Raw genomic sequence first — 24,780 nt, 5'->3', positions numbered from 1 at the left:
TCTCCGCCATTTATAGGCCTCTTCGATTAACTTTCCATTTATTATAAACTTATAAATTAATTTTTATGTTTGTTTATATGCGACCTTTCCTAATAGTAGGCGGTCCTTACTTGGAATCGAAGTTAATTAACATTGAGCCCGTCATATCGTTTTTCCTGTTTAGAATTTATGCTATTTTAATTTTAATGTTTTTGAAAGAATTTCTTTGATAGTCTCGTACTGTTTTCAAAGTTGAACTAACGTTTTGTTTAGTCTCCGCAGTTGTTGACGTTCAGAACGTTCAACTTGCGCTCTATCGTTACGATAGAGAGAGAGTATTTCACGGTTTCACGTTGCAGTAAGAGTAAACCGATTCTAGCGTTTCGTTCATTCTTTCTTAGCTTAAATGGTTTTAATTCTAATAAAGGAACTTTTTATTTGGGAAACCTTTCAGTTTTTTTTTCCTTTAACAAATAATATGTTTTAACGATATATATAATTGGGCTCATCTCTCAGGTTCTAAGTCTAGAGAGAGAGAGAGAGAGAGATAGAGACGGAGGGAGAGAGAGGAGGATAAACGTTTCATTCAAGCGGGTAACATTGTTCTCGTTTTTTGCTCTTCTCCCTAGTCGCTATAGGGGAAGAAGGTAAAACGTTTCTAGAGTTTTATTCTTGTTCCCAGGCTTTATGCGGTGAGAGATTTTAAACGTAGTTTATTTGATCTAGTGTTTAGTCTCTTTTCCAGCCACTGAATTCTTTATCTTTCATTATGTTTTTCTGTTACATTGTAATACTGTTTTCGCAATTACTACCTTTTAATGAAGGATAGGATTGCGTGTTTCAGGTACAAACCACTTAAAGTTTCGAGTTCAGTGAAATAAGTGCAAACAGAAAATCAAAAGTGATAAAGTGATATGCGCAAAGTGTTACAGTGTTGCGTTCGAGGGTTCGTCTGTTCGTGCCAGTTGTTCACCTAGTCCGATACCTCTTACAAGCTCCCAAGCCCAGGGGAGAAGTAATGTCGAAGGACTTATGGGTTCCTCAGGCCTTGATTGACGAACAGACGTTTCCCTCCGTGGTTTCGGGTGTATCTACACACGTTGCCGACGTGATCACCCCACCCACACTAAGACGAGAGAGCCCATTTATTCCTCGTCTGCGGAAGAGGTTTCTCGCAGAAACCATGGACCAAATCTTGCAGCTTTTAAGTGCAAGTCGGTCCCTTCCGCGCAAGTCCAACGGCCTAGGTGTAGCCACTGGGTCAGTTCGGACTCGCTGCAGTACGACAACTGCACACCTCCCAAGAGAGGCAAGGTGGTACCGCAACAGGCAGTAACTCCGTCTGTTGCCGCACCAGCTGTTTTAGACCCTCAGTCACAACGGACAGTAGCTCCGTTTGTTGTTGTCTTTCATAGACCCTAGTGGTCCATGCTGCAGACTATACAGTCTCAGCTTGCTCCTTCATGCAGGAGTATCATGCTGGAAGGTTGACAATGCACCTGTTAACCTACAACCCGCCGAGGTTGTGCGCTCAGCAGATACTGCGGCTGCCTGCTCCCACCCTCCACCTGTGAGAGCTCCACCACCGATGCGCAGTCCACCCTGCCAGACGCATGTTCTTGCTGCACCATCTGCTAACATGCGTGAGCTACCGCATCAGCAGTGGGAAGGTTCTGTAGAGCTGCCGGGTTCCAGCACTATGCGGCATTCTCCGCAGCCCATGCAGCATGCTCTGCATACCTTACAGCATGCTCTGCATACCATGCAGCATGAGCCGCATACCTTACAGCATGCTCCGCATACCATACCGCATGCTCCTCAACCCACCGCAGCCCCTCCCACGCACCAGCACTCTGCTTTTGTTGTTGCCAGCTCCCACACTCCGACTGCGGAGAAGGTTGACGATGCACCCGTGGGCCTACACCTCCCACGGTTGTGCGCCCGGCATGGCTTCCTGCTCTCACACTCTTGTTGTGAGAGCTCCTCCACCCATGCACAGTCAACCATGCCAGATGTATGATGACTCCCACACACAGAGCACTCCGTTGCCGTGCGTGAGCTACCACAAGCTGCCGTGTTTTGACACGGTGTGTCAGCCTCCGCAACACACTGTGGTTACCGCCACTCGCCAGCAGCATACTAGTCAGTCAGGAGTTGAGGCTTCCCCACACAACTTTGGTTGTTGCCAACTCACAAACTGTCATACAGTTACATGACGTTGCCTTCTGGTCTGCTACTTATACACCAGTGCTGTATGTCCTCACGCTCCTGTTGTGGTTGACACAGACTGTCAAGCAGTTTCATAACGTTGCCTTCTGGTCTGCTGCTTTTGCACCAGTGAAACCCTCACTGAGAGAACCTAGCTTTTCTCGGATATGGTTCCTGTAGATGAGAAAGTGCTGTTCTCCCTCCTTCTGATATTCCCTTGAGGACTCTGTCATTTGGAGAGGAGCCTTAAGCTGCTTAGCCTCCTATGGACTTTTATTTAAGCATAACATGCTTCCAGGGAGGGTAAATGGTTCCGCTTCAGTCGCTAACCCCGTCTGTTGCCACACCTGCTCCCATAGACCTTGGGCTTTGTTGCAAGACATGCAGTCCAAGCTTAGTCCTTGATAGAGGATTTTTTACGGAGAAGACCCTTCTTGCCAACGACCTTCCTACCGGTTGGTTGTACGCCCTGTTGACGCTGAGGTATCCTACTCACGTCCGCCAGTTGAGATGGTTCCTCCACCGGTGCGACCCAGTGTGGGTTGCCAGTCGCACGTTGATGTTATGCTACTCTCGGAGGTGGTTGTGGACGTTCAGTGTGTCACTGGGAAGACGTTCAACAACCAGCAGAGGTGACTTGTTGTGACGCAGTGCGGCAACCTCAGCAACCCGATAAGGGGTTGTCTGTACTACCCAGACAGTCTAGACAGTTTCGGGTTGTCGCTGTACTTCCTCGCTTCCCCATGGTTGACAGTTCACAGACTGTGCAGCAGTACCATGATCTTGTGTCCGGCTCCGTCACGCATCCACCAGTGCGACCGGATTCAGCGAGTCAGACGATGCCCACTCCGTTGCCGTTTCCTCATCAGTTTCGGATGAGGAACCCTCTGATGAGGACATGGCTGAACAAGAAGATCAATCCCCAGCCCTGCTATCCATCCAGAAGATGCTGAAGAAGGAATACGGCCCTGTCAGGCTGTGGATGAGTCTGGTTAGGACACTGTCATCCGTGGTGCATTTGGTGTCACTTGGAAGACTACACCTCCGTCCTCTTCGGTTTCATTTAGCTCTTCACTGGAAAAGGACAAGACGCTAGAAGCGGTCTCGGTCCCGGTTTCCGGAAGATAAGTCTGGTCTAACCTGAGGAAAGGACTTTATCAACCTTTTATAGGGTCTTCCCCTGACTGTTCAGACTCCCAACCACGTTCTCTTCTCAGACGCATCGGACGTAGGCTGGGGTGCGACCTTAGGCGGTAGGGAATGCTCGGGATTATGGAACTCGCGTCAAAGGACAATGCATTTTAACTGCAGGAAGCTTCTGGCAGTAAGTCTGACCTGGAAAAGCTTCAGGTCTCTCCTTCAAGACAAAGTAATGGAGGTCAACACGGACAACTCCCTGCTTTGATGTTCATCTCCTAGCAAGGAGGGACCTACTCTCTGACATGGTGCGAGTTCGCTAGTGACCTCCTCTCCTGTTCAACAGGTCTAGACTTTTCACTAGTAACAAATTTCTTCCAAGGCAACTTGAATGTCTTAGCAGTTTGTCTCAGTAGGAAGGGACAATAATTCCAACATATTGGACCCTCCACAGAGATGTATGCAAGAGACTTTGGGTCACCTGGGGCCATCCAACCATAGATCTCTTCGCAACCTCGATGTCCAAGAGGCTCTCAACAGACCCAGCAGTGGTTCTTTTAGATGCCTTTCTACTAGATTAGTCTCATCTAGATCTATATGCATTCCCTCCGTTCTAGTTTGTCAACAAGGTACTGCAGAAGTTCGCCTCTCACGTTGGGACAAAGTTGACACTAGTTGCTTCCCTCTGGCCCGCGAGAGAATAACTTACCGAGGTACTTCGATGGCTAGTAGACGTTCCCAGAACTCTTCCCCTAAGGGTGGACCTGCTACGTCTGCCACGCATAAGAAGGTACTCCAAGGCCTCCACGCTCTTCGTCTCACTGCCTTCAGAGTATCGAAAGACTCTCGAGAACTAGAGGTTTTTCGAAGGAGGCAACCAGAGCGATTGTTAGAGCAAGGAGAACATCCACCCTTAGAGTCTACCAATCGAAGTGGGGAATCTTCCTAAACTGGTGCAAGTCAGTATCCGTATCCTCGACCAATACCTCTGTAACTCAAATAGCTGACTTCCTCTTATATCTGAGAAAAGAGCGATCTCTTTCAGCTCCCACTTTCAAGGGTTACAGAAGCATGTTGGCATCAGTCTTCCGTCACAGAGGCTTAGATCTTTTTAACAATAAAGATCTACAGGACCTCCTTAAGTCTTTTGAGACCACGAAGGAGCGTCGTTTGGTTACACCTGGTTGGAATTTAGACGTGGTTCTAAGATTCCTTATGTTAGACAGGTTCGAACCACTGCAATCAGCCTCCCTGAAAGATCTCACCTTTAAGACTCTTTTCCTGATATGCTTTACCAGCTAAAAGAGTCAGTGAGATTCATGCCTTCAGCAAGAACATCGGATTTTCATCCGAAACGGCTACATGTTCTACATCTTGGTTTTCTAGCCAAACACGAGCTGCCTTCTCGGCCTTGACCAATATCGTTCGTTATTCCAAACTTATCGATATGGTTGGAAAGGAACTAGAAAGAGTATTATGTCCTGTAGAGCTCTTAAGTTCTATTTTTAAAAACCTTTATGAGGCCCGTCTGAAGCTTTATGGTGTTCAGTTAAGAATTCATCTTTGCCTATGTCAGAGAATTCTTTATCCTATTATTTTCAGACTGTTAATACGAGAAGCTCATTCCCTTCTGAATGAGGAAGACCAAGCTTGGCTGAAGGTAAGGACACACGAAGTTAGAGCTATCACAACTTCCGTGACCTTTTAATAAAATAGATCTCTGCAAAATATTTTCGACGCAACCTTTTGGAAAAGCTAATCAGTGTTCGCGTCTTTTATCTTAAGAATGTCCAGTCTCTTTACGAGAACTGCTACACTCTGGGACCATTCGTAGCAACGAGTGTAGTAGTGGTGGGGGCTCCACCACTACAATTCCCTAATTCCAGAACCTTTTTAATCTTTCTCTTGAAATATTTCTGGGTTGTCCGGAAGGCTAAGAAGCCTTCCGCATCCTGGTTGATTTGGCGGGTGGTCAAATTCTTTCTTGAGAAGCGCCTAGATTAGAGGTTGTGATGAGGTCCTTTAGTATGGGTTGCAGCCCTTAATACTTCAGCACCTAGGAGTCGCTCAGCATCCTAAGAGGATCGCTAGGCTCAGTAAGGAAGACGTACTTAAAAAGGCAGAGTAATGGTTCAAGTCGACTTCCTTACCAGGTACTTATTTATTTTATGTTTGTTATTTTGAATAACGGCTAAAATAAGATACGGGATACTTAGCTTCTTTGTTAACATGTATGCTGGTCTCCACCCACCACCCTGGGTGTGAATCAGCTACATGATCATCGGGTAAGATTAATATTGAAAAATGTTATTTTCATTAGTAAAATAAATTTTTGAATATACTTACCCGATGATCATGAATTTAAGGACCCGCCCTTCCTCCCCATAGAGAACCAGTGGACCGAGGAGAAAATTGAGTTCTTGTTGACAAGAAGTACTTGAGTACCTGCTCACAGATGGCGCTGTTGTGTACACCCCCACCTGTATAGCGATCGCTGGCGTATCCCGACCGTAGATTTCTGTCGGGCAACAGAGTTGACAGCTACATGATCATCGGGTAAGTATATTCAAAAATTTATTTTACTAATGAAAATAACATGTTACTTAAAAGCTCTGGATGAAGATCAATTTGCTTATAAAATTAAGCTATAAATCTTTCTTGTATCTTTCTACATCATGTAATAGAGCATTCATCTTCAGTGTTTTATTTATAAAGTAATACTGTGAAGTGTAATATAGATAACACTTACAGATTTCATTTACTTGCAGACTGGCTTAGTCAAACAGCGACGAGAAGTGGGTGAAGGGGTGAGGTGCCTTGACATTGCTTGGGGCCAAGTGTTTATAGGGACAGATGCTGGCTGTGGTGGAAGATGGAATTTAAAAGTAAGAAAATTACCTACTATTTTTATAACTGATTTATATTTTTTATTACAGTAGCACATCAACTTACCAGAATTATTTATTTACTAACTACATTATTAATGATTTCTTTCTTGTTTTTTTTTTTTTTTTTGTACATTATGCCGTTTTGAATAAATCTCTGTTGAATATTAAAATTACAGTTTTGTTGAGGCTAGAGATTAACGTTAAATGTGGGGTCTTGAAAAATTTTCAAGTGTGTGCTATAATGTAGGGTTTGTTGCTTATGAGAAGGTCAGCTCATGCAGTCTGATAAATTGATTTTTTTTATAATTTAATTGTTTTTACAAGTACAGTACAGTAATTTGCTATACTTCTGGAATTTTGGTTTGGCTCTTAAAATCTTTCCATTAAGTGTAAGTTTACTCAATATATTATTGGTCTTTTTAGCTTCCAAACTAATGATGTAGCTTAGTTATGTACTTGAAATGTTAAAATCATTGTTCCAAATCTGTTTAATTACTTCTTCCACATTTATTTTAAATATTATAGTATGCAAATGGAATTATGATTTTTTAAATGAAGTGTTGTGAATACTTAATTCAGGAAACAAGCAATTAATTTGGGAATAAATACATGTCAGTATGAAGTCATAATTGAATATCATTTCAGGACAAGAAAATTTCTGAAATGGTACGTTATTGTGATAAAGCCTTGACAAACTTGAAAGCGATGACGGAAGGTGGTCGCCGTGTTCTCCTTGTGGCAGCAAAATCTACTCCACTCATGATTAGAGATGCCATGTCAGGTAACGTCTGATGATTTTGTAACAAGAAAAAACTCATTTCAAAAGATTATAGGTTATTGAACAACCTTCTGCAGTATTTACAAAGATTTTCCATGTCTTTAGTTTTCTATATTTTAGGAATTCTAAGTTGCTTCATGAGAAGAAAAACCAAATTATAAGTGCTCAAATTATAAAGGACAACAGTACCAAATTTACGCTTAAGAATTTTTAACCATTTCACTCTTACACTTACAAGAAATATTTTACTCAAGTCCCCTGCTCTTTTTTTAAGATATCTTTGTCAAATCATCTTATGCAAAAGCTATCAGTGCTAACAACTCGTAACTAATTTATTATATAACTGAATAAATTTCCTGTTCACTAGTTTACAGTTTTATATATTTCAGAAAATTCTCATATGCAAAATTCTTAAAAAGAGAAGAAATTATTGAAAATTACAGAACTGAAGAAAGTTGAAATCTTCTGACGTAGAATGTCTTCTAGGGAATTCAAAGGAATAAATAATAGGTGCAAATATAAATATAAAAACATTAATTGTTGAAGTTAGTACCCTTGATTATAAAAAAAAACTTAAAATAGATGTACAATGCATACACAGGTATCCTCTACATGGCTAACCAGATTGATAACATTGTTAACCTTTTTATCCCCAAAGGACGTACTGGTACGGTTCACAAAAGCCATCCCTTTACCCCTATGGACGTACCGGTACGTCCTTGCAAAAAAATGCTATGAAAATTTTTTTTTTCATATTTTTGATAATTTTTTGAGAAAATTGAGGCATTTCCCAAAAGAATAAGACCAACCTGACCTCTCTATGACAAAAATTAAGGCTGTTAGAGCAATTAAAAAAAATATGCTGCAAAATGTGCTGGGAAAAAAATAACCCCCTGGGGGTTAAGGGTTGGAAATTTCCAAATAGCCTGGGTGTAAAAGGGTTAAATATTGTGCTTGAAAATTCACTTATCCAAGGTGTCACATCACAGGGGAAAACTTTATAAGTTAACCAAAATAAAAAACTAGAGAGAAAATCCCTCCTAAATGCATCCCTGACCCTGAAATAGAGGGGATTTTATCCTCAAAATCTTTTACTCAATTTAGTCAGATTGATGTTATTAGTTATTTCATCTTTAATGTGCTTTCTTTAAAGAAATAATTTGGATTTTATTTAAGGAACTAAGAAGTTTACTAAGTTCTCAAAGATTATGAATACATTATAACTTTCTTATCCAAAAAATGAATGTTTTTAAAGAAATTTTAATTTTTAGTATGAAAATGAATTTATAGTGCCAATTTTTTTTGTTAATGCAAAATTCTCTCTCTCCCGATCTGACCTTATTTTCTAACAAAAATTCAGCAGTCTTATCAAGTAAATTCAGATAAGATCAACCATTCTATCATGTTCTACTTTCAGGATACTCTTGAGGTAGAGATTGGGGATGATGACATTAGTATTATGTGAACCTGTGTTACATTATTTGTATGAATTTATTACTACTATGTATGAATTTATGGAGTGAAGGAAGCTCTGGGTGATAAGAGGATAGATGTGAGTGAGGCAAGAGAGCGTGCTAGAAATAGGAATGAATGGCGAGCGATTGTGACGCAGTTCCGGTAGGCCCTGCTGCTGCCTCCGATGCCTTAGATGACCGTGGAGGTAGCAGCAGTAGGGGATTCAGCATTATGAAGCTTCATCTGTGGTGGATAATGTGGGAGGGTGGGCTGTGGCACCCTAGCAGTACCAACTGAACTCGGTTGAGTCCCTTGTTAGGCTGGAGGAACGTAGAGAATAGAGGTCCCCTTTTTTGTTTTGTTTCATTTGTTGATGTCGGCTACCCCCCAAAATTGGGGAAAGTGCCTTGGTATATGTATGTATGTATGTATAAATTTATTACTACTGTATGAAGTAAACTCAAAGCACAATTTATTCTGGCACCAAATACAAACTTTTCAGCTTTTTACTATGGAGATACATTTCGGCGACAGCTGAAAATAGCCGTGAAACTTTTAGTGAGGTGTTACTCTCCTCCATTGGTTAGTGGGAGGTAGACCCACCACCCCTGCTCCCACATGCAGTAGCCAACACAAAAACACTTTGCATTTCGGCTCAGAGTGGACGTTGTCAGTTTTTCGCTTTATTTGGTTAAACAAAAAATTTTTAAATATTCCTTTTCATTCATACGTAATAGTTTTCCATAAGTGTTACGTCATAAAATTAGATTTCTGAATGTCGACCTATCCTGGGACTGGAATTAATGTGTAAGCTGTAATAGTTGGTCAATATATTCACAAGTTAAATTATTCTTTTTATTTCAGGCTTGATTTTGCGAACATTAGAACATATCCAAGTAACAGTATATGCAACAGTGTCTCATGGAGGTATTCTCTACACTGGTGGCTCTAATAAATCAATAATTTATTATGACTTCACGGTAAGTGTTATTTCACTGATCATCATCTTTCTGGGAAGTGTGGAATTTATTAATTTTTAAAAAGGTTTCAATGTTTAAGATTTCTGTGGATCCTATAAGTCATCAGTGACCAATTACATTTTGACCACTTATGAGCAACACATCATTCTTTTATCATTTTCTAAATAAAGAATACCTAAGGGGTTTTTTGGAAGTGAATCTTTGTACCTTATTATTGTTTGTTTAAAAATGAACCACAACAAAAGTAAAAAGAAATAATGTTGGCAAAATTTTCCAAAGAAGCAGAATCTCAATTATTGGGGAATCGAAGGATATCCTGGAATGTCAAAGGGTTCAGGAATGTTTTAAAAACAGTATTACAAAATAGGTCCTTGTTTAGCTAGACACAGAGTAAATGTTGAACAAGTTATTGTGAAGAATAATTTGAAAGCTTATTTTCAGATATGAAAATATTTGATAAACTATTTTTACATTCAGTGTAGTTTATATACTAATCTTTCTTATTATGTATTTTACAGACTGGTAATAGTCTTGGTCACATTGGCTGTGAGGCAGACGTGTCATGTCTTACAATGTTTTCTGGTCACTTGATAGCTACATGCTACGATGGACTAATAAGAATATTTTCAGTCTTTGTAAGTATCAGTATATTATTTCTTTAAACCTCCTCTGATGTTCTTATTCTTCTCCAAAAGGTCAGTTTATTGACATTTACCCATAAACTTAAAATAATTTCCCTTTTCTTTCCTTTTAATAGACACATGCCTCTAGTAAAGTAATGAGACAGTCTAGCAGTTAATGGTAAGAAAGGAAACCCCAGGTGTACCTTAACGTACACTTTTTCCAGATTGTGATAAGTTTTATTGCGTTTTAAGTTGTCTTCCTCTGGATTTGTTTATAAAAACTGCACAGGGATAGTACTGTGATTTAAATTACACCTGCGAAGAGAGTGACAGCCTCAAGGGGGAAGTAAGGCTCAAGTTTGAATGCTAGTGAAACTTTCTTTTTGTTCTTGGCAAAATCCAGAGAAAACTAGGCTGGATGTTATTAGTGTTAATGGTAGGGATGATGACGAATATGACATGCCTGCATCATTCACTGAAATGCACTTTTAATCAGCCAAGTTTTGATAGTGACAGGCTTAAAACCTCTTTAACTTATGTTGCTCCTTTGTTTAATCACAGAAGGACTGCAAATCTTTGCCTATAGGTTTTAACTGTTTTTACCTGCCTAATTGCTAACCCTAACCTGACTTCCTAAGTCAGGTGTAGTGGTAATAGTGACCCATTCAGTTAGCATTCTGAATGTTTAGTGCATCTTACTGAGTCAAGATCTTCTCGCAGAGCCTCATATTCTTTAATTTCTTTAGGTACTCCTTCAGGTAAATCTTGCATTCCCACATTCCTAGTGATTGATGTAGACGTAGACTTGGAGGCAGAAGATAAGAGTTGGCAGTCTGGAGATCCTAATATCTCTTCACTCACTAAATTACTGCATTTTTCATTTGTGGATGTCATTTCTTATTGTATAATTCTCTTAGCTCTTTACTGTTTCTAGTGATGTTTCGGCTAAAGCTGATAAGTAGCCTAATTTTTCGGATGGCAGTGGGCTTCATTCGCTTGCTAGCTCGGCCACTAGCTCATCCAAGTATAACATTAATGTAAACACTAATACTTTCATTAACTAAATTAGTAAGAAATCTTACTATAAAGAAGACTCAAAGAAAATAGGATTACTTTTATTCAGTGAAAGAAATATATATTTTTTTATATTAGATATTGAGAAAAATACAAATACAGTAATATAAAAGAAAGAAATATACAAGATTGAAGTACATTGCAAGTAGACTAGAAGCAGTGTTGCAAAGGCTTTGCCTCAACCCTGAACAAACACAAAACAGCTCCCTTACCAGTTATAAACAAACTTTAATAGAAGTGCATTATTTTTTGGTTTATCATCCTTATGGGAAGATGAGGATGAATAAAACACAGCTATATTGCGAATGTGTTGAAGTATATTCCTGTTAAATCTTATGTAACCTTATTGCTAAAAAAAACTCCCTAATAATGTGTTTAAGGTAATCCTCAAGTATTTCGAAACCACAGATTCCAAGACTATATATACCTCTCAATTTTCCTTTTTCAATATTTAACTTAGCCGGTGATTATATAGCTGCAACTCTGTTGCTCGACAGACAACTCTACGGTAAAAACTCGCCAGCGATCGCTACACAGGTTGCGGGTGTGCCCAACAGCGCCATCTGTCGACCAGATACCCAGTTCTCAATGTAAACAAAGACTCAATTTTCTCTCTGTCGAGGTGTCGACAAGACGTAGTTTACTCGCTGTTGCTAAACTGGAGTTTTTCACATCTAATTGGTGAAGTACTTTATTCTAGTTTTGAGCTTTCGCTGTGCAGGGTTTCTCTTCACACAAATCCTTGAACTCTTTTTGATAACGGATTCTTTGTTGATGACTTTTTGATAGTTTTGGAATTTCCCTTGACCAATTCAAAATGGCTGACCCTTCACAAGTCCCCAAATTTAGGAAGTGCAATGCTAGGGACTGTTCAAGGCGTCTTCCGAAGGCTTCTATCGACCCTCACACTGTTTGTTCCAATTGTCGGGATAAAACCTGTCAATTGGAAGATCGGTGTGAGGAGTGCGTTGGCCTTTCGGAATTCGATTTTATCGAATTTCAAAAGTATACACGTAGGCTAGAGAGAGATAGAGTTAGGAGAAGTTCTTCTTGTTCTATTGATGTATCCTCTCCTCATGCCCCACAACCTATTCCTTCCCCTGTAGTGGTTGCTCCTAACCCCCCTCCTGGCACTCAGGAACCATCGATGGCTGATATGATGCGTGCCATCCAGGCTCTGGGTGAGAGAGTTGAGTCCCTTGCTAGTGACCGTAATCAGCTCATGGCGGATGTGAAGGAGCTTAAGTGCAAAAGTGCAGTGGGAAGTGCTAAAGTGCCGAGTGATAGTGTTGTGGATAGTGTTGCGCTTGAGGGTTCGTCTGTTCGTGCCTGTCGTCCTCCTAGTCCGGGACCTCTTGCAAGCTCCCAAGTCCAGGGGAGAAGCAATGTCGTACGACACATGGGTTCGAGAGGCTTTAATCAGCGAACAGACGTTCCCTCCGTGGTATCGGGCGTATCTACCCAAGATCGCTCCTACCTAACTAAGACGAGAGAGCCCATTTATACCTCGTCTTCGGAAGGTGTTTCTCGCAAGAAACCTTGGACCAAGGTCTCACGACCGTTAAAACGCAAGTCGGTCCCTTCAGCGCAAGTCCAACGGCCCGGTTGTAGCCACTGGGTCAGTTCGGACTCGCTGCCGTCATCCGATGACTGCTCACCGCCTAAGAGAGGCAAAGCGGTACCGCTTCAGACAGTAACACCGTCTGTCGCCGCACCTGCTCCCGTAGACCCTAAGTGGTCTCTACTGCAAGACATGCAGTCTAAACTGACGTCTCTAATGCAGGACTTTCGTGCGGAGAAGGTTGCTGCCTTACCAGCTAGTGCAGTACCTAGCCTACAACCTTCCACACGATCGGTTGTGCGTCCTGTGGACGCTGAGGTAACCTTCTCACGCACACCAGTTGAGAGAGTTCCTCCACCCATGCGTTCCAGTGTGTTCTGCCAGCCGCATGTTGACGTTAAGCGACGCACGGAGGTTGCCGTTGACGTTCTGGAGGTTCAACAACCGTCAGAGTTGCTTTGTTTTGACGCGGTGCGTCAACCTCCGCAACCCAGTGTGGTTTCCACTGCGCACCCACATCAGTCCAGACAGTCTGGAGTAGACGCTGTGCGTCCCCGCGCTGCCATGGTTGTTGCCAGCTCACAGACTGGGCAGCATTTCCATGACGTTGCGTCCGGCTCAGTCACGCATGCACCCGTGCGACCGGACTCAGCGAACCAGCCGTTACCCACTCCGTTGCCGTTTCCTCATCAGTTGTCGGTTGAGGAACTTTCTGATGATGATGTTGCTGCACACATAGATGAACCACAATCAGATTTGGACGAGCCTAAGTCTACTCAACCCTCTTTGGACTTTAGAAAAGTTTTGGCCATTTTCAAAGAGCTGTTTCCGGACCAGTTTGTTTCTGTGGCTCCTCGTTCTCCGCAGTCAGAGTTTGTGTTAGGTATGCCGTCTACCACTCCTGCCTTTACTAGACTCGTCCTCGCACGCTCGTCCAAGAGAGCTTTGCGGGTGATAGGAGAATGGTTGCAGTCCAAGAAGAGTTTAGGGAAGACAGCCTTTGCGTTTCCCCCTACTAGACTCTCTTCTAGATCGAGCGTCTGGTATGCCACGGGAGAAGTTCTCGGCTTGGGAGTTCCTGCCTCTGCCCAGGGCGACTTCTCAAGTCTTGTAGACTCTCCCCGCCGCCTTGCCATGAGACGCTCAAAGATATGTTGGTCATCTTCGGACCTGGACCACCTTTTGAAAGGTATCTTTAGGGCCTTCGAAGTTTTTAACTTCTTAGACTGGTGTCTAGGAGCCCTAAGCAGAAAGATCTCTCCGACAGAGAAAGAAACTTCCTTGCTCATTATGTCCTGCATGGACAAGGCCGTACGTGATGGGTCTAATGAGCTTGTGGCATCATTTGTGTCCGGAGTCCTTAAAAAGCGTGGAAACCTATGCTCATTCCTTTCAGCTGGAGTTACACCGTGCCAGAGATCTGAGCTTCTCTTTGCTCCTCTTTCCAAGTGGCTTTTTCCAGAAGCCCTGATTAAGGAAATAGCCACTTCATTGGTGCAGAAGGACACTCACGATCTTGTTGCGTCCTCCGCTCGCAAAGCTCCCCCTTTGCCTACCTTGTCAGCTAGACCAAGGATGGACACTCCAGCGTCCCGTTTTATTCCGCCCTTTCGTGGCAGAGCCTCCAGCAGAGGAGGTGCTCGTGCCGAAGGGAAACGAGGAAAGAAGAAAGGATCCAAGTCCTATAAGGGCAGAGTCTGACTGCCCGCATCTTCAGACAGCAGTGGGAGCCAGACTCAAGAACTTCTGGCAGACCTGGGAGAAGAGAGGCGCAGATGCACAATCTGTGAAGTTGCTCAGAGAGGGGTACAAGATCCCTTTTGTACGGAAACCCCCTCTAGCAACGTCTTCCATCGATCTCTCTCCCTGGTACAGAGAGGAAGACAAGAGACGAGCCTTGAAACGGGAAGTGTCTCTTTTACTAGAGAAGGGAGCGGTGGTCAAAGTCTCGGACCTTCAATCTCCGGGATTCTACAACCGACTCTTCTTGGTGTCAAAGAAGACATGAGGGTGGAGGCCGGTGCTAGACGTCAGTGCTCTGAATGTCTTTGTCACAAAGCAGACGTTCTCCATGGAGACCACAAAGTCAGTCTTAGCAGCGGTCAGAAGGGAAGACTGGATGGTCTCTTTAGACCTAAGGGACGCCTACTTCCACGTCCCCATCCACCCGGACTCCCAACCTTTTCTGAGATTCGTTTTCGAAAAGGTTGTCTACCAGTTTCAAGCCCTGTGCTTTGGCCTAAGCACAGCTCCTCTTGTGTTTACGAGGCTGATGAGGAATGTAGCCAAATTCCTTCATTTATCGGACATCCGAGCCTCCCTCTATTTGGACGACTGGCTTCTCAGAGCTTCTTCCAGTCGTCGCTGTCTGAAGGATCTAAAGTGGACTCTAGATCTGACCAAGGAATTGGGTCTCCTTGTCAATATGGAAAAGTCACAACTGGTCCCATCCCAAACTATTGTGTATTTAGGGATGGAGATTCACAGTCTAGCTTTTCGGGCTTTTCCGTCGGCCCCCAGAATAAGCCAAGCCCAGTTATGCATCCAGAACATGCTGAAGAAGGAACAATGCTCAGTCAGGAAGTGGATGAGTCTGGTAGGGACGCTATCATCCCTGGAACAATTTGTGTCATTAGGAAGACTACACCTCCGTCCTCTTCAATACCATCTAGCTTTTCACTGGAAAAAGGACAAGACGCTAGAAGCGGTCTCGATCCCCATTTCCGAAAAGATGAAGTCTTGCCTGACTTGGTGGAAGGACAGTATCAACCTAAGAGAGGGTCTTCCCCTGGCTGTTCAGACTCCCAACCACGTTCTCTTCTCGGACGCATCGGACGTAGGCTGGGGCGCGACATTAGACGGTCGGGAATGTTCAGGACTGTGGAACTCGAGTCAAAGGATCATGCATATCAACTGCAAGGAGCTGCTGGCAGTACATCTGGCCTTGAAAAGCTTCAGGTCTCTCCTTCGAGGCAAAGTGGTGGAAGTGAACTCGGACAACTCCGCTGCCTTGGCGTACATCTCCAAGCAAGGAGGGACCCACTCATTGACGTTGTACGAGATCGCAAGGGACCTGCTCATCTGGTCAAAAGGTCAAAAGATATCACTAGTAACGAGGTTCATCCAAGGCAACTTGAATGTCATGGCAGATTGTCTCAGTCGGAAAGGGCAAGTAATTCCAACGGAATGGACCCTCCACAAGGATGTATGCAAGAGACTTTGGGCCACTTGGGGCCAACCAACCATAGATCTCTTTGCAACCTCGATGACCAAGAGGCTCCCAATATATTGCTCACCAGTCCCGGACCCAGCAGCAATACATATAGATGCCTTTCTCCTAGATTGGTCGCATCTAGATCTATACGCATTCCCACCGTTCAAGATTGTCAACAAGGTACTGCAGAAGTTCGCCTCTCACGAAGGGACAAGGTTGACGCTAGTTGCTCCCCTCTGGCCCGCAAGAGAATGGTTCACCGAGGTACTTTGATGGCTAGTAGACGTTCCCAGAAGTCTTCCTCTAAGGGTGGACCTTCTACGTCAGCCACACGTAAAGAAGGTACACCAAAGCCTCCACGCTCTTCGTCTGACTGCCTTCAGACTATCGAAAGACTCTCGAGAGCTAGAGGCTTTTTGAAGGAGGCAGCCAGTGCGATTGCTAGAGCAAGGAGAACATCCACCCTTAGAGTCTACCAATCGAAGTGGGAAGTCTTCCGAAACTGGTGCAAGTCAGTATCTGTATCCTCGACCAGTACCTCTGTAGCTCAAATAGCTGACTTTCTCTTATACCTGAGAAAAGGACGATCCCTTTCAGCTCCCACTATCAAGGGCTACAGAAGCATGTTGGCATCGGTCTTCCGGCATAGAGGCTTAGATCTTTCCAACAATAAAGATCTTCAGGACCTCCTTAAGTCTTTTGAGACCACGAAGGAGCGTCGTTTGGTTACACCTGGTTGGAATTTAGACGTGGTACTAAGATTCCTCATGTCAGACAGGTTTGAGCCGCTACAATCAGCCTCCCTGAAAGATCTCACCTTAAAGACACTTTTCCTGGTATGCTTAGCCACAGCTAAAAGAGTCAGTGAGATTCATGCCTTCAGCAAGAACATCGGATTTTCGTCAGAAAAAGCTACATGTTCGCTACAACTTGGTTTTCTAGCCAAAAATGAGCTGCCTTCTCGACCTTGGCCGAAATCGTTCGATATTCCCAGCTTATCGAATATGGTAGGCAATGAACTAGAAAGAGTCTTATGCCCTGTGAGAGCTCTTAAGTTCTATTTAAAGCGAACTAAACCCTTACGAGGCCAATCTGAAGCTTTATGGTGTTCAGTTAAGAAACCATCTTTGCCTATGTCAAAGAATGCTTTATCCTACTTTATCAGACTGTTAATACGAGAAGCTCATTCACATCTGAGTGAGGAAGACCAAGCATTGCTTAAGGTGAGGACACACGAAGTTAGAGCTGTCGCAACTTCCGTGGCCTTTAAGCAAAATAGATCTCTGCGAAGTATAATGGACGCAACCTATTGGAGAAGCAAGTCAGTGTTTGCGTCTTTTTATCTAAAGGATGTCCAGTCTCTTTACGAGGACTGCTACACACTGGGACCATTCGTAGCAGCGAGTGCAGTAGTGGGTGAGGGCTCAACCACTACAATTCCCTAATTCCATACCCTTTTAATCTTTCTCTTGAAATGTTTTTATTGTTGTTTTTTGGGTTGTCCGGAAGGCTAAGAAGCCTTTCGCATCCTGGTTGATTTGGCGGGTGGTCAAAGTCATTTCTTGAGAGCGCCTAGACTAGGGGTTTTGATGAGGTCCTGTTGTATGGGTTGCAACCCTTGATACTTCAGATCCTAGGGGTCGATCAGCATCCTAAGAGGATCGCGAGGCTCCGTAAGGAAGACGTACTTAAAAGGCAGAGTAATTGTTCAAGTCGACTTCCTTACCAGGTACCTATTTATTTTGTTTTTGTTATTTTGATAACTTCTAAAATGAAATAAAAACTCTTAGCTCATAAAAGTGTAAACATATATTGCTGGTCTCTACCCACCCCCCTGGGTGTGAATCAGCTATATAATCACCGGCTAAGTTAAATATTGAAAAATTTTATTTTGATTATAAAATAAATTTTTGAATATACTTACCCGGTGATTATAAATTAAATGACCCTCCCTTCCTCCCCAATAGAGACGCAGTGGGACGAGGAGAAAATTGAGTCTTTGTTTACATTGAGAACTGGGTATCTGGTCGACAGATGGCGCTGTTGGGCACACCCGCAACCTGTGTAGCGATCGCTGGCGAGTTTTTACCGTAGAGTTGTCTGTCGAGCAACAGAGTTGCAGCTATATAATCACCGGGTAAGTATATTCAAAAATTTATTTTATAATCAAAATAACATATTTCACTGTGTAGTCATTCATTTGTTATTTCAGTGACAAATAAAAGCTGGTCATTCGAGATACGTTTAATCATTAAGTCCTCTATACTTCAAAGATGTTTTGACTTGTATAAGACTAATCAGTTACCTAATCTTGTTCTAGTGTCAATTTAATTTTCAGCCTATCATTACTGCTATTAAAAATTCTTTAAAGGGCCCTGTTTTTTGACCTGATGTAGATGTAATGGATAAAGTAGTTTCTCAGTGGGATACCAGAACTCAAGCAAGTTTGTTGCTCTGGGTTTGTTAGCAATCTATGAGCTGTTGTGCATAGTAATTGTTTTTAAGTGATCTTGATCTGCATTCTATTTGCCTCGTGCCAGGTACAATTTTCACTTGTTAGAAATCTTGTCAGGAGTGCATAGGCCTCATGGGCCTTCCTTCCCTTAGAAATCTTGTGAGGAGTGCATAGGCCTCAATTTCCCTCTATGGGAAGTGTTTTATGATCAGGTTACAGTTCTTAGGGTATATTAAAAGATCACCCAAGTAGAAAGAATAGCGTTCTAGAAATTTAGAAATGATGGGATTTCCCGAATGTAGTCATCTTTGCAACTTCATTGAACAAAGATCAAGGTGCTTTAGTTCTTAAATGCTGGATCCCTTATCTTAGAGTCCTGATGCACTATTACAAACTGGATAAATCTAGTTCTTTATACATTCTCATTTGCTATGGTTACCATGTGTGAAACAAGCTCAGGTTCTCTTCAAACAACAAAATGACTAATAGCCCTGTTCTGGCATCAAGAGGAATGGTATGCAAATCTGTGGCCTTGTACCTAAGAAGGTTGCCATGCAAATCAATATTCTACAACCCATTTCAAAAGTGGTCCATCCTAACCCATTCATGCTTCATCTAACGACCTGGAAACTATCCATCATATTCTTAGAACCTAGGGATTTTTAACCCATTTAGATTGTCTTCTGTAGGTTCTAAATACAATCTGCCATTATTGTGCATAAAAAGACATTGGTATGTTCATTTTGAATTGTACCAACTGTTAATTTTTTCTTTTGTCCTTTTAAGTAAAGAATTTTAAATTTCAGTTGTTATGGGATATAGATTAATGCTTAATCATATATGTACTCAAACATCTTGGATTAGATCTATCAATTTCTACTATTATAGTGGATTTAGTGTAAGGCTTTTAGCACTTTAAAGGTATGACTCTTGAACTATTGGAAAATCTTTCATTGGTAAATTTCATGGTTATAACACTTTTCTATAAGCATTAGCTTCGGCTAAATGCATTATAAACATCAAACATTAATGTATCTTTTAAGGGAGGCTTTGGGAATTCATATAAAATATATTAAGACTTAAGAGTCTGCTGCAATCTTTTTTTCACTTCCCTACTTCAGAAATTGTTGTAAACATTTACTCAGAAAATAAATTTATTTTTCTGGTAAGGGGAGTTAGGCATTTTTTGGATAAACTTTGGACATTAGAGGTAGTGTCACTTATTTGCTATGAGGGGATTATAATTCCAAATGGTCCTCCATTCTAAATGCAATGTCATAAGCTTTGTCAATTTATAATTTTCTTATTAGAATATTTCAAATATCTTTAGAAAACCCTAAAGTCCTATATTTCAGGGATGGTGTTTCACCATTACTCCAGATGAGTCAAATCTGGAATTTTAATTATTATATACTGTATTTTAATTGTATAATTCTATCTCTGTCCTTCACTGGCATCCCACCTCTGTCAGAATGTAGGAGTCAGCAATATGAACATCGGGGGAGATTCATAGAAATAAACAGAATTTTAATGATAAAATTTTTCTTTTTTATACTAATGTTCATGTAAAGTACATGCCCACCCTCCTCCCCACTGACTTGTGACAATAGAATAAGGAATATTTTGACTTAGAAACTGAAATAATGAAGAAGCTTTTGTGCTTTGCTCCTTCCCGTTTACAGCTAGTGTCCCATTAATAGAGGCATATATCTGTAGAAAGGAAAGAAACTGGGATATTGTTTTAAAATTTTAGGGGTAAATGTTGATAGACTTAGCTTCTGGAGAAGAAGCAATATGAATGTCAGGTACTTAGCTTCTGGAGAAGAAGCAATATGAATGTCAGGTAAGTATATAAATAGGTGTTATTTTTAAAATTCCGTTATTGTTGATGATGCCACTTAAAATAACATAAGAAAATTCTTCATTGCTCTTTTCATGGCTGGCATTAACACTTTAACCAGTATTGATTAAATTTTGAATATAGGCATAACTTTTTGTTCAAATAATAGTACTGAAGTTTCCACATTTTATTTTACATATTTGTGTGTGTTTTGGAGAAGCTATGATGATTGTAGTGATTTTCCCAGGATTTTTTTGTACAGTATTAAAGTATGTATAAAGTATTATGTAAATTTTATGTAGAGACAACAAGAATATAGAAAGGAAAGAACTAAAGTAGTTTAAGTCATAATATATTTGTAATATTTTTCCCTATTGGAGCCCTTGGGCTTATAGCATCATGCCTTTCTAATTAGGGTTGTAGCTTGGCTAGTAATAATAATAATAATAATTATAATTGTAAAAAGTGACTGAAAAAGATTACAGTATTATTTTTCAATATTAATCTTACCCGATGATCATGTAGCTGTCAACTCTGTTGCCCGACAGAAATCTACGGTCGGGATACGCCAGCGATCGCTATACAGGTGGGGGTGTACACAACAGCGCCATCTGTGAGCAGGTACTCAAGTACTTCTTGTCAACAAGAACTCAATTTTTCCTCTGTCGTGCCTCCGGCTAGACCTACTTGGATACGCTGTTGATTCTGGAGTTATTGTTCACGATTTGGTGATGTATTTGCTCTAGAGTTTAGCCTTCGCTATTCAGGAAGCTTTATCTTTAGCTTAGCAAGCTTTTGGAATTAATTTGAATTAATTATGGTGACGAAGAGAGTATGGACTCTCTTTCACTTTTAAATGGCCGACCCTTCCCTTAGACGGAAGTGTTGGTGTCGAAGAGAGTATAGACTCTCTTTCACTTTTTATTTTATATCTCTCCGCCATTTATAGGCCTCTTCGATTAACTTTCCTTTAAAAAAAAAAAAAAAAAAAAAATTTGCGACCTTTCCTAATAGTAGGCGGTCCTTACTTGGAACCGAAGTTAATTAACATTGAGCTCGTCATATCGTTTTTCCTGTTAAGAATTTATGCTATTTTAATTTTATGTTTTTGAAAGAATTTCTTTGATAAGTCTCGTACTGTTTTCAAAGTTGAACTAACGTTTTGTTTAGTCTCCGCAGTTGTTGACGTTCAGAACGTTCAACTTGCGCTCTATCGTTACGATAGAGAGAGAGTACTCACGGTTTCACGTTGCAGTAAGAGTAAACCGATTCTAGCGTTTCGTTCATTCTTTCTTAGCTTAAATGGTTTTAATTCTAATAAAGGAACTTTTTATTTGGGAAACCTTTCAGTTTTTTTCCTTTAACAAATAATATGTTTTAACGATATATATACTTGGGCTCATCTCTCAGGTTCTAAGTCAAGAGAGAGAGAGAGAGAGATAGAGACGGAGGGAGAGAGAGGAGGATAAACGTTTCGTTCAAGCGGGTAACGTTGTTCTCGTTTTTTTTTTGCTCTTCTCCCTAGTCGATAGAGGGGAAGAAGGTAAAACGTTTCTAGAGTTTTATTCTTGTTCCCAGGCTTTATGCGGTGAGAGATTTTAACGTAGTTTATTTGATCTAGTGTTTAGTCTCTTTTCCAGCCACTGAATTCTTTATCTTTCATTATGTTTTTCTGTTACATTGTAATACTGTTTTCGCAATTACTACCTTTTAATGAAGGATAGGATTGCGTGTTTCAGGTACAAACCACTTAAAGTTTCGAGTTCAGTGAAATAAGTGCAAACAGAAAATCAAAAGTGATAAAGTGATATGCGCAAAGTGTTACAGTGTTGCGTTCGAGGGTTCGTCTGTTCGTGCCAGTGGTTCACCTAGTCCGATACCTCTTACAAGCTCCCAAGCCCAGGGGAGAAGTAATGTCGAAGGACTTATGGGTTCCTCAGGCCTTGATCGACGAACAGACGTTTCCCTCTGTGGTTTCGGGTGTATCTACACACGTTGCCGACGTGATCACCCCACCCACACAAAGACGAGAGAGCCCATTTATTCCTCGTCTGCGGAAGAGGTTTCTCGCAGAAACCATGGACCAAATCTTGCAGCTTTTAAGTGCAAGTCGGTCCCTTCCGCGCAAGTCCAACGGCCTAGGTGTAGCCACTGGGTCAGTTCGGACTCGCTGCAGTACGACAACTGCACACCTCCTAAGAGAGGCTAGGTGGTACCGCAACAGGCAGTAACTCCGTCTGTTGCCGCACCAGCTGTTTTAGACCCTCAGTCACAACGGACAGTAGCTCCGTTTGTTGTTGTCTTTCATAGACCCTAGTGGTCCATGCTGCAGACTATACAGTCTCAGCTTGCTCCTTCATGCAGGAGTATCATGCTGGAAGGTTGACAATGCAGCCTGTTTACCTACAACCCGCCGAGGTTGTGCGCTCAGCAGATACTGCGGCTGCCTGCTCCCACACCACACCTGTGAGAGCTCCTCCACCGATGCGCAGTCCTCACTGCCAGACGCATGTTCTTGCTGCACCATCTGCTAACATGCGTGAGCTGCCGCATCAGGAGTTGCCGGGTTCCAGCACTATGCGGCATTCTCCTCAGCCCATGCAGCATGCTCTGCAGACCTTACAGCATGCTCCGCATACCATGCAGCATGAGCCGCATACCATGCAGCATGAGCCGCATACCATGCAGCATGAGCCGCATACCATGCAGCATGAGCCGCATGCCTTACCTCATACTCTGCATACCATACCGCATACTCTGCATACCTTACAGCATGCTCTGCATACCTTACAGCATGCTCTGCATACCTTACAGCATGCTCTGCATTCCTTACAGCATGCTCTGCATACCTTACAGCATGCTCTGCATACCATACCGCATGCTCCTCAACCCACCGCAGCCCCTCCCACGCACCAGCACTCTGCTTTTGTTGTTGCCAGCTCCCACACTCCGACTGCGGAGAAGGTTGACGATGCACCCGTGGGCCTACACCTCCCACGGTTGTGCGCCCGGCATGGCTTCCTGCTCTCACACTCTTGTTGTGAGAGCTCCTCCACCCATGCACAGTCAACCCTGCCAGATGTATGATGACTCCCACACACAGAGCACTCCGTTGCCGTGCGGGAGCTACCACAAGCTGCCGTGTTTTGACACGGTGTGTCAGCCTCCGCAACACACTGTGGTTACCGCCACTCGCCAGCAGCAAACTAGTCAGGCAGGAGTTGAGGCTTCCCCACACAACTTTGGTTGTTGCCAATTCACAAACTGTCATGCAGTTACATGACGTTGCCTTCTGGTCTGCTACTTATACACCAGTGCTTATGTCCTCACGCTCCTGTTGTGGTTGACAGTTCAGTTTTTGACAGTTCACAGACTGTCAAGCAGTTTCATAACGTTGCCTTCTGGTCTGCTGTTTTTGCACCAGTGAAACCCTCACTGAGAGAACTAAGCTTTTCTCGGATATGGTTCCTGTAGATGAGAAAGTGCTGTTCTCCCTCCTTCTGATATTCCCTTGAGGACTCTGTCATTTGGAGAGGAGCCTTAAGCTGCTTAGCCTCCTATGGACTTTTATTTAAGCATAACATGCTTCCAGGGAGGGTAAATGGTTCCGCTTCAGTCGCTAACCCCGTCTGTTGCCACACCTGCTCCCATAGACCTTGAGCTTTGTTGCAAGACATGCAGTCCAAGCTTAGTCCTTGATAGAGGATTTTTTTACGGAGTCAGTGTGTCACTGGGAAGACGTTCAACAACCAGCAGAGGTGACTTGTTGTGACGCAGTGCGGCAACCTCAGCAACCCGATAAGGAGTTGTCTGTACTACCCAGACAGTCTAGACAGTTTCGGGTTGTCGCTGTACTTCCTCGCTTCCCCATGGTTGACAGTTCACAGACTGTGCAGCAGTACCATGATCTTGTGTCCGGCTCCGTCAGACGACTGGCTTTTAAGAGCTCCCACAAGTCGTCGCTGTCTGGAGAATCTCAGATGGACTATGGATCTGACCAAGGAACTGGGCCTCCTGGTCAATTTAGAGAAGTCCCAGCTCGTCCCATCCCAGACCATTGTCTACCTGGGTATGGAGATTCAGAGTCGAGCTTTTCGGGCTTTTCCGTCGGCCCCAAGGATCAACCAAGCCCTAGAATGCATCCAGAGCATGCTGAGAAGGAACCGATGCTCAGTCAGGCAGTGGATGAGTCTAACAGGGACACTTTCATCGCTGGCCCTGTTCATCGAGTTAGGGAGACTCCACCTCCGCCCCCTTCAGTATCATCTAGCTGCTCACTGGATAAAGGACATGACGCTAGAGACGGTCTCAGTTCCTGTTTCCGAAGAGATGAGGTCTACTCTAACGTGGTGGAAGAACAGCTTTCTTCTCAAGGAAGGTCTACCTTTGGCTGTTCAGAACCCCGACCGCCGTCTCTTCTCGGACGCATCAGACACGGGCTGGGGTGCGACATTGGACGGACAGGAATGCTCGGGAACATGGAATCAGGAGCAAAGGACACATCACATCAATTGCAAGGAGTTGTTGGCGGTTCATCTGGCCTTGATAAACTTCAAGTCCCTCCAGCTAAACAAGGTGGTGGAGGTGA

At 42.7% G+C, this 24,780-nt stretch overlaps 1 protein-coding gene across 3 annotated transcripts in view; it reads left to right on the top strand.

Moving 5' to 3' along the window:
• LOC137622968 (uncharacterized) overlaps nt 1-24,780 on the top strand; it is a 92,948-nt gene that overhangs the window by 58,522 nt on the left and 9,646 nt on the right. For all 3 annotated transcript variants that reach the window (XM_068353570.1, XM_068353569.1, XM_068353571.1), the window contains exons 8-11: nt 6,093-6,209; nt 6,858-6,993; nt 9,310-9,425; nt 9,944-10,060. In XM_068353570.1, the coding sequence (XP_068209671.1) occupies nt 6,093-6,209; nt 6,858-6,993; nt 9,310-9,425; nt 9,944-10,060 (486 nt within the window). The remainder of the gene's footprint in view (nt 1-6,092; nt 6,210-6,857; nt 6,994-9,309; nt 9,426-9,943; nt 10,061-24,780) is intronic.

The sequence above is a fragment of the Palaemon carinicauda genome, chromosome 30 (genome assembly GCF_036898095.1).
Source record: "Palaemon carinicauda isolate YSFRI2023 chromosome 30, ASM3689809v2, whole genome shotgun sequence".
Classification (NCBI taxonomy): Eukaryota; Metazoa; Arthropoda; class Malacostraca; order Decapoda; family Palaemonidae; genus Palaemon; species Palaemon carinicauda.
Note: the sequence above shows the minus strand (reverse complement) of the source record. Positions and strands in the feature narration are given on the sequence as shown.